The sequence below is a fragment of the Tiliqua scincoides genome, chromosome 1, assembly GCF_035046505.1.
Source record: "Tiliqua scincoides isolate rTilSci1 chromosome 1, rTilSci1.hap2, whole genome shotgun sequence".
NCBI classification, from domain to species: Eukaryota; Metazoa; Chordata; class Lepidosauria; order Squamata; family Scincidae; genus Tiliqua; species Tiliqua scincoides.
The window spans coordinates 78,711,743-78,728,831 of record NC_089821.1 but is presented as its reverse complement, the minus strand read 5'-3'; the positions used below and the strand labels follow the sequence as shown (position 1 = coordinate 78,728,831).

The window sequence follows — 17,089 nt, the reverse complement described above, 5'->3', positions numbered from 1 at the left end:
ACTCGCAAGACGAAAGGACTCGCGGAACAAATTAATTTCGTCTTGCGAGGCACCCCTGTGTACTCTTAAGCACCTAAAAACCTCTGCTCTACTTTCCCATGTTAAAAACATTATCCTTCACATCACTTGTATCATTCTCTTTGATTTTAACTATGAACTCTTAAAACAAGTTAAATAGCTTGTGAGGTAGAGGAAAGCAGAACGAATTCTCAATGGTAGAACAGTAGGCCAGCTGCACACCCTACCACAAGAAGTGATAGGAGCTGAGAGGTTACATCAACTTTGCTTTTTCTGTAGGGAGGCGATTCTATGAAGTTCTTGCCTGCTGGGGAGAATATAGGTAAGCTGGGTCTTGGTTGTGTTCAGATGCTCACAAGGTCTCTGCTTTATTGAAGACAAAATGAAGTAGACAAGGATCTTGAAGCTCCTTTACTCCAGGGCTTCTCCCTCATGCAAAGTTAGTCTCTCCTAGGTTTCTTTAAGGGAATAGTCTGCTCCGACTATCTTGCCTTCCCATTGCCCCTCTGTCAGGTATGGGAATGGTTTCTACAGCTCTTGCAGAAGAATGTGCAGCTCCATGTCTACTCTGGCAAGGTGCACTAGCAAGGAGTTTATAAATTTAATGGACTGGTCATTTCCTCCCTGGTTCTCCTGTCAGGCAAGCAAAGTCAAAATAACTTATGCTTCAGTAGAAAGAGATGGGTGAGCTGGTAATGTAGAACAGAGTAGTGTATCACCTAAAACGTGAGAGGAGGAGAGTTTTTCAGCTTCATCATTTGTAAGCCAAGGGTGCAGTATTTGTAGCATTAAGGCATGTTATAATATGGCAGGTGGGAAACAATATAAGGCACAAGCATGTTAGTCAACCAACCAACCTCAAGCAGTCATGTTTATCAGTTTAAAAGAGATCCAACATGGTACTTATATTCATATAGCCTTTCTGGTCACTCCTCTGCCAGTGCATCACCAAGCACTGAAGAAGGAGCAACTAGTGGCTAGTGGAGAGATTAACAGAACAAGTTGCTCCATCATTATGTATTTTCTCTACCAAATGGGTTTCCTTAGATGCCTCTGCATCATCACAGGATTATTTTTCTTGAGCAAGCAGTGTGGCTCCTCTCCCAACATCCCACAAGCAGATACAGGAGCATCTAAACTACGGGGGGGGGGGGGAGAACATGCATAAAAGAGTGTGCACCATGGGGGGGTTCAGCACCACACTTTGCCCAAGATCTTGGTACCAACATTGGTCAAATCCCCCACTGACTCATGAGCATTCCAATCCACGAAGTATCAGTACTTCACACTAATGAATGCTCTGGAATATGAGCAACTATAATTTGTTTCTTTTCTGTAATAAATATATGTTGCCATATATTGAAGAGTAAAGTTTGGACAAGAATGTCAGGAAAGCAGTACAAGACTGCATCTATCTATCCATACCTTATTGAGCAGTGAAAATACCAACACAGTACATGATTTTTCTAGGTAGAAAGTCACAAAGATCTTTTACTGTGTACTATGCCAGGTTCTAAATAAAAACATTCTATAGACTTTCTCAAATAAAATCAGTAATTATCTGTAAATGATAGTAAATTTTATTAATTTTCTGAAATCCCATCAAAAAGTTAAGTTTCTATCTCAACAGCCTTTAAAAAGACTGACGTAAGCTATCCACTTTTAGCTAGCAAGATGCTGAAACTATCAGCTGATTCAAATGTATTACCAAAGGCAAAAAAAAAAAAACCTAGTACGACCCATTTGAAAGTGTATAGGCTAAAATATGAGGGAATAACACAAGAAATTGATAATGTGATGATGCAGTTACTCAAAAATCACACCAAATTAGATAGTGAACCACATTGTCTGGCAACTTCTTTATCATTAGTTACAAGAATAAAACACGTAACAGATCCTGCTTTCTCCTATATACATTGATGAAAAGGTTCTCAAGTAAACCTTTGATCAAAAACCTGTGTACTATAAACAACAATTTCACATGACAAATTTACACAGTTATTTGCTGAAAATTGATGTTCAGGAGGTAGTGGAAGTTAAACTATGGGTCCAACCAAAGAAAATGAAAGCCATATCCAGAAATGTGGAAGAGCCACAAAGTTTATGGCAAAAAAACTGACAAATTTAATTTCAAATTTTTGAAAAATCAGAAAAATTGGGTCAATTTTATTACAAAGTTCCTCTGTCGTGGTCAGTATGAACTTAGTGCAAAACAAGTGCCTTTCCATCTTCACCAAAGGAAGCACCCCATCTCAATCGTCACTGTCACTTCCAGACTCGCTTAACTGGAGATCATTACCTAAATTAAGATGAAAATTAAAATTAATTAGGGGGGAAAATCACACCATCTTCAGAGATACGTCTTTCCACCAAGGAACAACTTTTTCCCCCAGTGTATTATTGTGCATTCTGAACACAGGCCTACTCTTAAGTAGACAAGTTATATGGATGCCAATTCCTTATTCAGTCTTCAAAATCTCTGCCTTATTCGTATTAACCCATACCATATAAACTTTAAACATGATCTTGTCTCCCCTTTTAGGGAATTCAAGCTTTATTTTTTACTAGCAAATTTGGAGCAAGAAAGACAGAAGAAAGCAGTGAAGTTGTGGCAGCTTAATGTGTCACAAGCTTCAAAATGCTACTTCATAATGCATACAAAGCAGTAGACTGAAAAGTAATATTTCACTAGCAATCTCCATCTTGAGGACAGAATGTATAACACTGTAAATTACATACATAAAAACTAATTTCTAGAAAATGAAGAAGGACATGAAGGTACATGATACTGTTCTATTGCTGAATCCAAGAAGCTCTAGCACTACACAAAGATTAGAACTCTGAATGCTTTCAGTACAAACTACTGGTTTTTAAATCACAATGACTACAGCTCAGAAGTTACCCAAAATCATCTACAACATACTGTAAATGACACAAGCTCTAATTTGGTATAATCAGCGGTCAAAGTAGCTTATACCCCGACTTAGATTCTCAGTTCTCAGTAAGCAAAATTTGCATGATTCAGACATGGTTTAATTTGCAAGATATATAAAAGCATGTGGTTTTCTTTTAAAACTCCTAAATCCCAAGTCTAGCAAGGTGGTCTTAACTGTTTACTTACGCAGTGTGTTCATCAGATGACCACTACTCTCTTGACTCCTGTGATATCCAGCATCGACATCCTGGAAGGTTTGCTGCGATATGGCCATCACAGAAGGCTGAGGTTGTAGGCATGGCATCGATAGGGGAAGGGATGACTTTGCTTCATCTTCTGAATCACTAGAACTATTTTCACTGCTTGATGAAGATGATGAACTGTTTGATTCTGATGAACTATCAGAACTGCTCATCTGCTCTATAACTTTAGCTTCTGCCTTTAGCTCTAAAAACAAGATTTGAGTGAATACAAAGATCTCCAGGAGTAAGAATACATTTAGGATTAAGCTAATGGGTAGATTTGAAATGCCTGCCAGCAAGATACAGTAAACAGCAAATATGACAGACTGAATAGATCAGATTCAGATCCCCATTCAATCACAAAGCTCAAAGGTAATCTCAAAGGTAAAGGTATGGTTGAGGTAATCTCTCAACCATATTTACCTCACCAGGAAAAGGAGGCAAACTGAGGCCCTGCCTTCTTGTTGACAGAATTCCATAGCAATACAAGAACACTTATGCAATCCTAAGTCTATCAACTTGAAGTACTTCCTCACATCCCATACTTTAAACACCAGTATTTTAGAAACATATATACATAAGTATAAAGAAATACAAAACTAGTTTATTCCCCTGCTGGTTAGAACAACTAGAGCCACCAATTTTGCAATTAGAGGGAATGAGGTTTCCCTTTACTTTTGAATATCATTATACAAGTCTTGCATAAAACCTAGCAGGAAGTTATCTGGTAACACCAATATTTCATGCTCAGTGATGTGGTTTACAGAATGAGGGGGAACTGCTTTGGGATTTGTTGACTTATTCAGAACAAGTTTAAACCAAACATATCTTAGAGTAACATCTCTCAGTTTTAAAGTTCTTTTGAATACCCTACCCAGCAACACTGAGTATTTTTAAGAAGCTGTTTGGGGACTTAAATTACTGTTTGTAGTTAAAGAAACATCTGCATGAAATTCAAGGACCGCCTGATAAGGATGTCCAAGCTATCAATAGTGTCACTAGCTGCCAGCATTAATTCACTAAACAATTAACACCTTCCTTCCCTCCGCACACTCCAGCTTTTAGCAGAAGTTCAGCAAGCCTGAATGAATACAATATGAAATATTCTGAGAACGACATATATGGCATCACCTACAATCCACCAGAAAGTTTTCGCAACAGCATATACATACTGCAGCTTAGACAGCATTTTGTTAAAAAGCAGATTTGAACAGAGACAATGAAACATTCAGCTGTTGCTTCTGCCACCTTTATCTTCCTCAAGCGGAGAGCTGGTGGGAAAGGCAAGCAGTCTAGGGTACTCCTTCACCAGAGTGATCTAATAACCACCAGCAGCTCCACAGGAAGTATAGGGGCACCTCTGGTGTATTCCCCAACCTCTGTACCTTTAAACAAGCAACAGTAACGTGAGCCTTAAGCAAGATTTACTGAAAAGGAACACAATACCAAGGAAGTCTCAGGAGAGAATGAAAAGTCATTGGATGACAGCAAGGCTTATTCTAGTTCCTTTACTGAAACTGCTGTTACACAACTCTTCTTGTCCATGGGGGCACCTGGACTTGGGCACGCTTTTACAGCCTCTATAAAGTGCTGCTAAAGACCTGCTTAAATGCAAGATAGCAGACAAAACCTTCAGATCCTTTCTACTCATACATATCTATATTTTTTCAATGGATGGGCTCTTTGCTTATGGTGGTAAATCTACTGTTGCCTGAACAACACATAAAGAGAGTGAAATGAGCATTATATAAATATACACAAGTAGTAATTATATAGTCTTTAACGGCCCTATCCTATAAATCAGCAGCAGCAGAAATTTCAACAATGACATTGAACTGCCTATGTTCATCATAGCACTCATGAATTATTGATTCTGCTGATCACTCATCTCCTTTTCATTGTCCCAAGTTGAGATATGTCACAAGATGCAACAAATGGCCCAATTGTTACTGACAAGTTTGGCAGACAGGTTTACTATCTCAGTGAGAAGAATAAATGAATCTTCAGTCGGAAAACCTTTAATTTGCAAACAAAGCAACCTTAAGATACTGCAGAAACCTTGAATTGTAGTTACAAATTTACCTCTTTCGATATCATCCATAGAAGAAGGTGGAGACATCTCTTTCGGTGGAGAAATTGGAGACAACTTCTCTTTTGGTGGAGAACATTTAATACTATTTGGAATCTTATTTGCATTTCGCATCAGCTGTTGCTGCTGCTCAATACGAGATTGGACCTTGCTGCTTCCTTCACCTCTGCACAAAAATATTAAAAAACAAAGTTTTACTTGAGAATGTTGTTAATTTTCCAACTAGTTTTTTTTTTCAAAAAACCTGATGTTGTTCACTAATTCTTAAGAGAACAATTAACAAGAATATAAGCCTTCCATACAAAATAGAAATACATCAAAATTTAAGCAGATAAAAGTATCTGGTGTGTCATAACTGTTTTAATTATTAACACTCTTGTGTTAATTAAGGCTCTTCCATTCATGCAAGTGGGGGGAGGGGAAATCTTTCCCTTAAACAAGACAGGGCACAGAAGGCCACAGAGTTAAGGGGAAATGGTAATCTCCCCAACAACCCTGATCAGATTTTCAGCAGACACACTACTCTGCTGACACAGTGCCAAGGAAGTTCCCTTCTATGAGCTTCCTTCAACCTTTGCTTCAGGACACTAGTCACTGTTAAACCAATGGGACCTTTAGTAATCAGGTATTATATGGAAGTAAAAGTTAAATTAGCACTTTATCAAAATAAATTTGTATTAACCCTAACATTGAAAACTGTACTGCATTTAGCTTAACAACTCTGCTTATTTCATCCAAAAGCCAACTGCTACATTTTTCTTAACCCATTTCTGCCCAGCCCACAAGTGTACACATTTTATCCCTGCTACGTATATGCAATGTTGGGCAAAAATGGCTTAAGTGGAGATCAGGGAACTCCAGTAAATCCTTCGAAAATGATAATGCACAAGAGCTACCCTTGGTGATGATGGTGGGGAGAAGAGGTAAGATGGGCACAGGAGAAAGCACAAAGACAAGGCTCCATGCAAGTGTAAGATTCAATCCTAAAAAATCTACATACACATATATCTCCACTTCAACCAATCCATGGTATCCTTCAAGTAAGGAAGATGAAGCAAAACTTTGCTAAAATAATGGCAGTTGGTTTTTCTGTTTCTTAAACACAATTTTTAGGATTTTCATAAGAGCAGTTCTTCCAGGATCTCACCTACCTGATTTTCTTCACAGTGATATTACTACTAAGTTTCTCTAGTCTACATTCTCCAGTGTCATGATTAATAATCAAGATGCATTCTTTTTGGTATGGTTTCTTGGAACCCTTGAAAACTGTTACTGGTAGAGTAGAACCCTATTTTAAAATCAGAAGAAAATTATTAATATTAGACACACAGAACAGCTTCTTTCCTATGGCAGCAGCTGTTTATTTCAGTTTAAAATCTTTTACATTTCACAACTATTGCCCAAGAACATATATGATGAATATGCACATGCACAGAAGTCAGAGTTGTCACTGAATGAGTTTTGCAGAACCTGAGATGACCACAAAAAACATAGTCCTAATATTGAAAAGGACAAGTTTATCATAATGAAAGCAATGTTTTAAGTTATTTCAAGGTTCACTGGAAGATGTTTCAGTTCAGCCCAGGGGACAGTTGACTCATTCTCCTGGCTTGTAATATTATTATATAAAGTTTAACTCAACTCTTTAATTAACACGTTTCTATAATTACACAGCTGCAGTGAAAAACGAGTTCTTGCTGGCATCAGCAGCCAGAGATAACCATTACTACAACTTGAAGTATTCCCCCCCCCCCCATCATTTTAAAATGTGTTTCAAAAACAGATAAGACGCTTTGGTAGATTATGCCATGCTTGTTTTTGTCTCAGATGACCTCAAGATTGCATATGTGTTTTTCCAGTACATTTTGAGAACTTTAGAACAAGAACTTAAGCTTTCTATGAATTATTTACTGAAGATCTCTTCAATAAATAATTAAAAAGCAACTCTTTCATTAATAGAATCACAACTTGGCCTTGAACAAATCACTCAGGTAGCCTCAATTTTCTCATTTGTAACTTGAGAACATACCTCACCAAGTGGCTGTTACAATGTTTACACTGCTTACAGTGCAAAGAATGTGAAACTCTTTTCTGCACAATCCTAAGTAGCAAACTTAATTTTTTTAAAAAATTGTGGAAAAACCGGCAGTCAAGAAGTCATATAAGACTCAGTGCTCCAGGTTCCAAAACTTGCAGTACAATCAAAATATTTAGAACTTTGGGCATACACACAAGACTAACTAGTCATTTGCCCAGACCTTTGTTATTTCAATTTATTACTTCCATGCTGCCAATATAAAGAATTCTCTTATTTTGCATATTTAGAATCTTCCTCTACCTATTAGATTCTAATTGTGTTTATAATTGAATTGTAGAATGGTTCACAAACCTATGCATGTTATATGGGCTTACTCCCATGTAAGTGATTACAAGATTACAGCCGAAGGGTGCAATTCCAAGTATCCTTACATGAGACCAAGTTTTGTTTAAAAAAATAACAATTATCTGCTTCAATTTGTAACGCTCATGTTACAACTGTAAACTGCACACATATTTTCCTGAATGCTAGAAGACAATAGCTGGAAAGCTCTAATTTGCTGCTCCTGTCAAACTGACTGCTTATCTCCCCTTTATGCATTTCCTGTTGGAAACACTGGATTAATACCACGATAATCAGGAGAAAGATTGTTACATTTACAGAACAAGAAACACAATTTAAAACACACTATGCCTCTCCTCCTCTCAAAGGGATGAAGAAATTTTACCTCAATATTTGGTAAAGTTATTGTCACCTGTTCGCCTTTACCAACTTCAAGGTCTCCTTCACAGGAGGTATCAATTGATGCAGGTTTGAAGTCATCTAAAGTAAAATAAATAAAGGCTATTGACTTTTTCAGAACTCATAAAGCATTGTTGTAATCACAGCAGGGAGGAGAAAATAGTTATTCAAATGATCTCTTTTCTGGTCCTCTAACCATTTTCAGCTAGAGCTTTGTTGAAGGCCCTGCAGAGCCCACAGACTCTAGAAGGTTCTTCCTTATTCCTATCATAGACATAACACAAATTGTACAAATTCACCAAAATATACTAAATAGATTTAAATAGTGCACTGTTTTTTGCCTTCAACGAATACAGGGAATATAAAACTAAAACGTAACAGAAAAATTCCTTAGTTTTAGATCCAAAGACGAACAATGCCCAATTACAAATGATCCTCAAGTCTTTGCATCAGAAAGAACTGCAGCTCTAGATATTCACATTAATAAAATCATGATACCATTTCAGTGGAACAAATCATTGACCCAAAATATCTGAAAGGTCTACTTTATTTAGGAATTCTGCACATTTCTAATATAGTTCAAGAAGATCTACCTTACCTTACTGCCTTGGCGATAGCAAGAATTTTTGGATTTACCAATGACCACTGAGGTGGGACAGTGTAAAATTTCACTACTGTTCTGTTGGAAAGTTAAACAAATCTAGACTGTTTAATGCAAGGGCTGGTGTGCCTCTTTTTTTTTTTTTAAACTGTAGAACTGGCCACAGTGGTGTTGGTCCTGCCATCCGAGACTGTTAATTATTGACACTGACTGTACAAAGTGTTCAAACAAGTTTTAAATAAATACCTATTTCCACATACCTGGGAACAGAAGTCTCAAGCATCAGGATACTATCCAAGATTAAGGGTTTTATGCTAAAATCAAGGCAAGGCAAACCCCAAACGCTGTGCTACATATTCATGAGAGCAGAATGATGTATCAAGTCATGAAATGCACTCAAACCTTAGAGAATACAGTATAAAGCTTTCTGACTTCCTGATTTATATTTTACTGTTTATGAAGGAATAAATGCCTACACGATGGAACCTGGCATAGTAGAAGTGGGGATCAGTGTACAAAAGCATGGGATACAAACACACAATATTAACACACACATGCACGCACACACGCTGAGAGACTTGCTTTATATTCCTTGGCTCCTACTCCTGAAAAAGGCCTTTAACTACAAAAGCTCATGTCACAATAAGCCATTGTTGTGGTGTCATTTGTCCTTATATCCTATGTGCAGTAGTTACTATTGTTGGGCAACACCTGGCAAGCCTGTGGTCATCTCCTAAGCCTCCTCTACTTAAAACCGCACTACACCACCACCACTGAGGTTTCCCCATTTTTAGGATCACCAGATATGCCTTTTAAAAGTTATCTCTTTTAACATAGTGGGTTCTTAAACCAAGCAAGCTGGAAGTCTCTGAAAGGCTTTTTAGAGCTTCGATGCATTTTAACACATATATATGAGCTATACCCTCACAGCTCTTCGACAAGGGCTCAAAGCAAACACACCTGTTTCATCTGGCATTTGGTTGCTGAGAAGATATATTGGCCCTGTGCCTCTGAAATACTGTTGCAACTTGACTGCTTCCATGGACTAACTTGTTCCCTCAATGATATGCGTTAGGTTTTCGCTTTGTTTTTATTTTATATTTCACTACTTAATGTCAAAATCAACGTTTTCAATGCTTTGTTTGATGTTTTTTCTTTCTACCTGTTGTATGAAGTATCACGTTCATTATGAAGCTTTGTCAGCCGCCTTGTGCATTTGCTTCAGCATGGGAAAGGAGGGACAGACATACATACCAGGGTGACCAGAAGTCCTCTTTTTAAGCCTTGTGTCTTGGAAAAGAACTTCAGTGTTCTCCTTTACCTTGACAGCAGGCAGTGCAGAGCCTTCTTGCAACTCATAAATTATATGTAACAGTTTTAAATACAATAAATGATAAAGCGTTGAAATTAACCACATGAAATCAATATAAGGGTGCTTTCAGCATCATGTCCTACACTTTTCTTGGATGTCCTACATTTGGGGACCCCTTGTTCTCTTCTGCAGTTACAACATCTGGTTACCCTGATACATACATACATACATGCGTATATAAAATTCATATTAGCACATATCTCCTTTTTATATTGTCCTATTGAGAGTAGAAACAATGAAAAGAATTATGAGCTACATAATTATTCCCAACTGAGATCCCAAGCCTATGCTTGTCTACTCAGAAGTAAGTCCCATTCTGGTGAATGGGGCTTCCTCCCAGGAAAGTGTGGATAGGACTGCAGCCAAAGAACCCAATCCTAGGCATGTCTACTCAGAAGTAAGTCCCATTATAGTCAATGAGGCTTACTCCCAGGAAAGCTGGGATAGGATGGACTATCCTGCGGATAGGACTGTAGCCTAAGAGCCCAAGCCTATGCTTGTCTACTCAGAAGTAAGTTCCATTATGGACAATGGGGCTTACTCCTAGGAAAGTGTGGATAGCACTTCAGCCCCACTGATTCCCCCCACGGGCATCATGAGGAGTTCTTTCCCCCCACCCACACTGTTCCCACACGTTCAGGGGTCGCACCGAAGCCGCCTCCCCCTTAAACCTGCTGCCCCCTCCCCAGCGCGAGCGCTCCCCCCCGTTACCGAAGCCCACCTGAGAACCACCGCCCCAGCCCCACACTCACAGCGCACGGTGTGGAAGGCGCAGCGCGGCTGCCTCTCGAAGCTCTCCCCCAGCAACAGCGCGCGCTGCTTACAGTCGAAGAGCGGCGGGGCTACCCCGTTCATCCCCGAGCCGCCTCCCCCTCTCCGCCGACACCTCCAGCCACGTCCACCCCTCGCGCTGCACTACCGCACTTCTCCTCAGAAGCATCCCTCCCACCCAGCTCAGGAGAAAGGGGCGGAGCCACCACAGACACTCTCCTCGCAGGCGCCGCGCCCCTCGCGTCACTCCCGCCCTCAGCACCGCCCCTTCCTCGTGTGGGCGGGGAAAGACCAAAAGGCGGCGAGCGTGCGCGCGCTGCTTGTCGCTCGAGGCTTTCCTATTGGCTGACGTCATGCCCATTATAGGCATCACTGAGAGTGTCGCGGGTGGGCGGTTGGAATTCTGTGAGGGGGGCAGGCACGCGGCAGTCTTGGAGTGCGTGCCAAGCCCCTCCCTTATGTAAATGAGGACCGGTGGGGCAGGTGGGCATGGTTGTGCTGGTGGCGTCAGAGATGGCGCTGGTGTGGGGTGGGCGCTGGTGTGGCCTCGCGACTGAAAGCAGGCTGTGAGCCCTTCCGGTCGCGGGTGGAGGAAGAGGTGACCGTTGACAGCCGTTGAAACAGTGTCGCCCTTCAGGTTCAAGCCCACTGAGGTCGCCTGAGCTACGTGGGAAGAGGAGGTGACTCACTGCGCGCTCCAGGTCTCCCCGGCTGAGGCCGCGTCTTCCAGCTGCTGAGAGACGACGTCATTCCCTTCCTCCTCCTCTTCCTTTCCAAGGAAAGTCTCCTACCCCTGGCGCTGGTTGCAGCCCAGTCCTATGCATGAGTACTCGGGAGTAAGTCCCATTCTAGTCAGTGGGGCTTACTCCCAGGTGAGTGTGGATAGGTTTGCAACCTTGCAGCCCAATCCTATGCATGTCTACGCTGAAGTAAGTCCTGTTACAGTCAATGGGGCTTACTCCCAGGAAAGTGTGGACAGGTTTGGGCTGTTAGTAAGCCAAAAGCGCTTCCCAGGCTGTGCGTTGCAGGCTCCTGGCAGCACCCACAGGAGGCCACTTGGAGAGGAGGCTCAAGTTCAGGCGTGGAGCTTAGAACAGCGTTCTGGATGTGCACACCAAGCTGCACTTTGCTGCCTGGACCTCCAGCTCTCCTACACCGTGCTGCATTTCCCTCTTTCCCCTTAAATTGGTGCAAGGGGTAAACCTTACATGTCTACCTTAAATCAATGTTTTCAGCCAGTGGTACCACCAGTGGTTCTTGAGGTGGTGTCTGGGGGCAGGGTCTAGGAGCGTAGGGTAAAGGGGGTAATTTGTACCAGGGCCCAGGGTCAGAAAGGGGGCCCTGGACCCAAAGGAGGGGGCCCAGAAATTTCCTGGGATCTGACATTTTTTTCAATCTCAACCAGGCTCACTGCCCATGCAGGATGCTGTATCTAGCTGCCAATGCTGGTCAGGCAGGTAGATTTGAGCTCTGCATGGGGAAGACTAGTAGACCTGGGCTCCAAAGTCTATTCTGGCTGTTGCCACTTTCCCCCTGCCTGTTTTGCTCCCATTCTGCCCACCCCTATTGCTCTCAGTTTGTTTCATCCCCTCCCTCTTTGGGTAGGGGCCCAAAAGAAACTTTGTACCCCCTGATAAAATTCCTCTCAAAGGCCCTGTCTGGGAGTGCTCCTGGGAAACACCACCCAGCAGCAAGACCAGGAACGTGACCCAACAAACAGCAGTGGGAGACTTTGCATGCTTTTCTGCACTCAAAAAAGCCATTCTGTCCACCCTGATGCTCTTACTGGTGTTGGTCATGTAGCATCTGGCCTCCCATCCCAGAAGCGACTGGCAAAGATGTCATTGCCACTGACTTCTGGTGGCACTTTAAATGGGTGGACCATGTGGATTGGTACAGCAAAGGGCAAACATTGAGAAACACTGCCTTAAATAGCTTTCTTGGATGCCTGCCCCAGCTTCATTATGAAGCTTCAATCTTGAAGACGGATATTGCAGTCTGTTTTTAATTACAAGTAATTAAAAGTATCTTCCCTGTTCACTTTGAAAGTTGGCAGACAGAGACAGATGTCAAGCTGAATTGGTACTGAAAGCATATGCCAGTTTTCTTTCTGATTTCTCTATATCTTTTTAAGGCAGAGTTGCAGCCAATTTTGCATGTTCTCCCTCTTTTGAAACATGGGCATATGTTCACCTGGTTTTGAAACCAGAAATGTAGAATTGTGGTATATAACAAGACCTCTTAGTTACTATGCTCAAAACAAACGTGTACACAGAAAAGCTGGATGGTCCAGTTGTTAAAGCAATTATCTAACTTCAGTCAGCCAATTGGGATCTTGGTAGCAGAGGTTTCTTATTTCCCCTTGCTGTACTATACCCTTCCCAGTGTTTGTCCCCAATTGTTTTTCCAACACAGTCATAAAATCCTGAGATGACATTTTTGTTAGTTTTGTTTTTAGCACTGATTAAGCTAATGATAGCTTTGTCCTGTGATAGTGATAGGAAATTTTGATGGGCGTTGCAGTCGCATGATGATAAGAACTCCATTAAAAGCAGCTCTTTATCTCCTTCACTGATCCACTAGGAGATAAAAAGCTGCTTCCTACTGATGGACCAGTAGTCCATTACTATTAACCCTAGCTGGCAGCAGCTTTCCAGAGTTTCAGGCACAGGTCTTTCTCATAACTGCTTCTTGAGATTGTTTAACTAGAGATACCAGGGAATGGACCTAGGCCAAAGTTCCTATCATTGAGAGATCTCTTCCCCCAGCTTAGTTTTATGAAATACAGACGATATTCTTATTAGTGAAGGAATATGAACTTTGTCCTGCCAGGTGATGCCGAGAATGCGCCGGAGGCAGCGCATGTGGAAGGCGTTCAGTTTCCTCTCCTGTTGTGAGCGGAGAGTCCATGACTCGCTGCAGTACAGAAGTGTACTCAGGACGCAAGCTCTGTAGACCTGGATCTTGGTATGTTCTGTCAGCTTCTTGTTGGACCAGACTCTCTTTGTGAGTCTGGAAGACGTGGTAGCTGCTTTACCGATGCGTTTGTTTAGCTCGGTATCGAGAGAAAGAGTGTCGGACCCCTGTGTTGGCTTGGTCATGTCGTGAGAATGGATGATGGCCGGATCCCAAAGGATCTCCTCTATGGAGAACTCGTGCAAGGAAAGCGCCCTACAGGTAGACCACAGCTGCGATACAAGGACATCTGCAAGAGGGATCTGAAGGCCTTAGGGATGGACCCCAACAAGTGGGAAATCCTGGCCTCTGAGCGGTCCGCTTGGAGGCAGGCTGTGCAGCATGGCCTTTCCCAGTTTGAAGAGACACTTTGCCAGCAGTCTGAGGCAAAGAGGCAAAGAAGGAAGGCCCATAGCCAGGGAGACAGACCAGGGACAGACTGCACTTGCTCCCAGTGTGGAAGGGATTGTCACTCCCGGATTGGCCTTTTCAGCCACACTAGATGCTGTGCCAGAACCACCTTTCAGAGCGCGAAACCATAGTCTTTCGAGACTGAAGGTTGCCAATACAAGTATAGTTACATCAGAAAATACATTGTGTATTAGTGTGCTTTTAAAATCAGTTTGCTTTTCCTCATACAGCCACTCATTGTTTTCCAGTGTTGGTTTCTTTTATTTTTCTTTGGCAAATTTTTACATTATTGAACAGCATCTTGCTAATCAGTCACTTGCCTCAAAATCAGATCAGTGCTTGTTCTTCTTTCTGAAGTGAAACGTCTTGCTATGATCTGGCTTCCTTCCGTTCATTAAAGGATGAGAAATGATGGCATTACCTGTGGATTCCAGGATATTGTCACTGGCTACCCAAATAACTGAAAGCCCTGATCAGGACGTTCCTGTGTTGCTGCTGAAGTTAAAAGGTAAATAGGTTGTTTCAGCCTGTGGTCTAAAGGTTGATGGACAAATGGTCACATGTGCAGATTTTCTCCTTGTGTCATAAATGAGTTCAGTGGAACACTTTTCATTAGAGCTTTTATTCCCCATCCTTGCACCTTTGAAGTTTTCCCTGCAAATCTTTTCAAATGTGTCAGGATTGATTTTTGGGTCAGTGGAACAAAGTGAATCTTTACTGAGAAGGCTAGTTTCTTGTCTCTTTACCTAATGAGGTACAGCAGCTGTAGGAATAATACATATTACTATTTGGCAGGGTCCATATACTTGATCAGGATTTTGCATATGAGGTGACAAGGTATTGTGCTTATGAGAGAACAATTCCTCCTGACAAATATAAAAGCCTTTCCCACCCTGACAATTGTCTGTCCTCCTGCACATGAAACTGTATGCAGGTTGTTAATTTTATAAATGCAGTTCATTTGCCTGATGAATTGTGATTCGTGCTTTCTTTTTATGATTTTCTTTGCAGAATGTGTAACTGTATGTAAGGGAATGATGTGCTGAATGAGGAAGTTGGAAAAGAGTGAAAGAGGTGCAGCAATAGATAGGAATAGTATTAGGAACCTAAGAAAGGAAGCCATACATACGTTTGCTAGTAGGGTCTTCTGTACATTTTAAAGATTACTATTGTAAGCATTGCTCTTGTCTGATGGCAGAACCAATAACAGTCTGAGGAGCAGTAGGTGTGAACCACAGCAGAAATATAGCTAAAGTGTTGGAGAAAGTGTCAGCTGGTACAGGACTACCTCCAACTTGGAAGTCTTTGTGGCTAAAGTCTTGCAATCTAAGCTGTGGAGAGCAAGGCTTTTTTTTTTATCAGAAGCCCAGCTCTGAATTTCTCTGATTTCACAGGCTTTTGAAGGCACCTTTCATGTTCAAAGCCTTTCCTGAAGTAGCTTAGCCTCTGCTTACTTGTACCTTTGCTGTTTTCCATTAACCTCTCTGCCCAGCCTGTCTTATTCTTGTAATGTAACCTGTAAGCGCCACTAAGTAATTGCGTGGGCTGGAGGGGGGAGGCAGCAGGGGCGGGGGAAGGTAGCGGCACAATCCCCAGGATTGTGCCACTCAGGGGGGCTGCAGGGGCTTGGGTACACGTACCCAAGCCCCTGTAGCCTCCCCAGGGGTGCGGGGAGCCCGGCGCAACCTGCAGCAGGGCTCCCGGCAGCAGTGAAAGTAGATGTGGGGTGATCGCGCTCCACTAAAGCGGAAGTGGAGCACGATCACTCCGCATCTACTTTCACTGCTGCAGAAAACCCTGCTGCAGGTCACGCCGGGCTCCCCGCACCCCCGGGAGGCTGTAGGGGCTTGGATGCATGTACCCAAGCCCCTGCAGCCCCTTGAGCGGCACGATCCTGAGGATTGCGCTGCTGCCTCCTCCCTGCCTCCAAGCTGCTCCCGCCCCTTAAGGGGGCAGGGCCCGCAGGCTGGAGCATCGCGACGCCCCAGTTTGAAAAGCCCTGCTGTAAGCCTTGTAAGCATGAATTGTCTTACTTTCTTATTCAGTACATCACCTAGCAGGTTGCTGGCTCAACACAAATGTTAGAAGGTAGTTGGTTATAGTAATAAAATGGGCAGAGGGAGTAACGGGTTGCACATTAACTAAACATAATACAGTAAAACCTCCAAAGTTGACCACCTCTCTATAATGACCACCTCCTTAAGTTGACCTAATTTTCTAAATCCTTTTTTTCCATATGTTGACCCACCTCCCTATGTTGACCAATTCCTCCAGTCCCTTGGGTGGTCAACCTAAAGAGGTTCTACTGTATATGATAATGTTTTTTAATGTTATGACTGCTTTTGAAATTTGTTTGAATGCAACATGTTATAACTTTTTTTGTAATAAATAAGATCAGTAATATGCACTTCTTTTTTTGTCTCAGATATTCTAACTAGTGCACCCTCTGGAAGTAAAGATTCTCAGAAAATTAAACAAAACATTTACTATTATGATCTGCTTCGATACTGCTTATTAGTCCTTTTGCGAGATTTTACCAGAGTACCTGGAGGTTGGGCTACTGCTGCGCAGATAGCAGAGATACTAAGGTAAAATTCACCTCGGTTACAACAAAATTCCTGAATTGCCTCTTGCCACTCTGTTTTAAAGTCATTTTGTAGCAGTCTCTTGGCTTGGGCGATATAGTGGCATATATTATCTGCAGACTATTGAGGGGGAAGAAAAAAATGTCTTTTTATTTTCTCAGCCTCTGTTGTGTTGGCCTGGAAGTGGAAGAGGAACCTGAAGAATTTTACAATAAGCTTCTTCCTTCTGCAATAGATAACCTTCTTTTTTTGGGAAGGCACTTGCAAGCACGATTTATCCGAGCAATCAAGGTACAGTATTTGAGATGGGTGGCTTAATATTGTCTAATGG

General features: G+C 42.0%; 2 protein-coding genes across 7 annotated transcripts in view; one reads left to right on the top strand and one right to left on the bottom strand.

Annotated features, from left to right (window-relative positions):
* Positions 1-1,595: 1,595 nt before the first annotated feature.
* EAF2 (ELL associated factor 2) lies at positions 1,596-11,559 on the bottom strand. 2 transcript variants are annotated; one of them, XM_066611765.1, is made up of 6 exons: positions 11,497-11,559; positions 8,050-8,144; positions 6,436-6,572; positions 5,278-5,450; positions 3,140-3,400; positions 1,596-2,317 (listed from the first exon to the last, which is right to left on the bottom strand). In XM_066611765.1, exons 1-6 carry the CDS (start codon positions 11,555-11,557, stop codon positions 2,271-2,273), a joined length of 774 nt encoding a protein of 257 aa, XP_066467862.1. In that variant the 5' UTR covers positions 11,558-11,559; the 3' UTR covers positions 1,596-2,270. The 2 variants fall into 2 exon arrangements, with proteins under 2 accessions (XP_066467862.1, XP_066467861.1); XM_066611764.1 differs by lacking the exon at positions 11,497-11,559 and adding an exon at positions 10,789-11,087.
* Positions 11,094-17,089, top strand: part of IQCB1 (IQ motif containing B1) — a 31,703-nt gene continuing 25,707 nt past the window's right edge. The window contains exons 1-5 of one of the 5 annotated variants that reach the window (XM_066611758.1): positions 11,094-11,290; positions 11,445-11,736; positions 14,531-14,681; positions 16,599-16,761; positions 16,920-17,049. In XM_066611758.1, the coding sequence (XP_066467855.1) occupies positions 14,582-14,681; positions 16,599-16,761; positions 16,920-17,049 (393 nt within the window). In that variant the 5' untranslated portion in view covers positions 11,094-11,290; positions 11,445-11,736; positions 14,531-14,581. The other 4 variants (XM_066611763.1, XM_066611761.1, XM_066611760.1 and 1 more) reach the window with 4 other exon arrangements.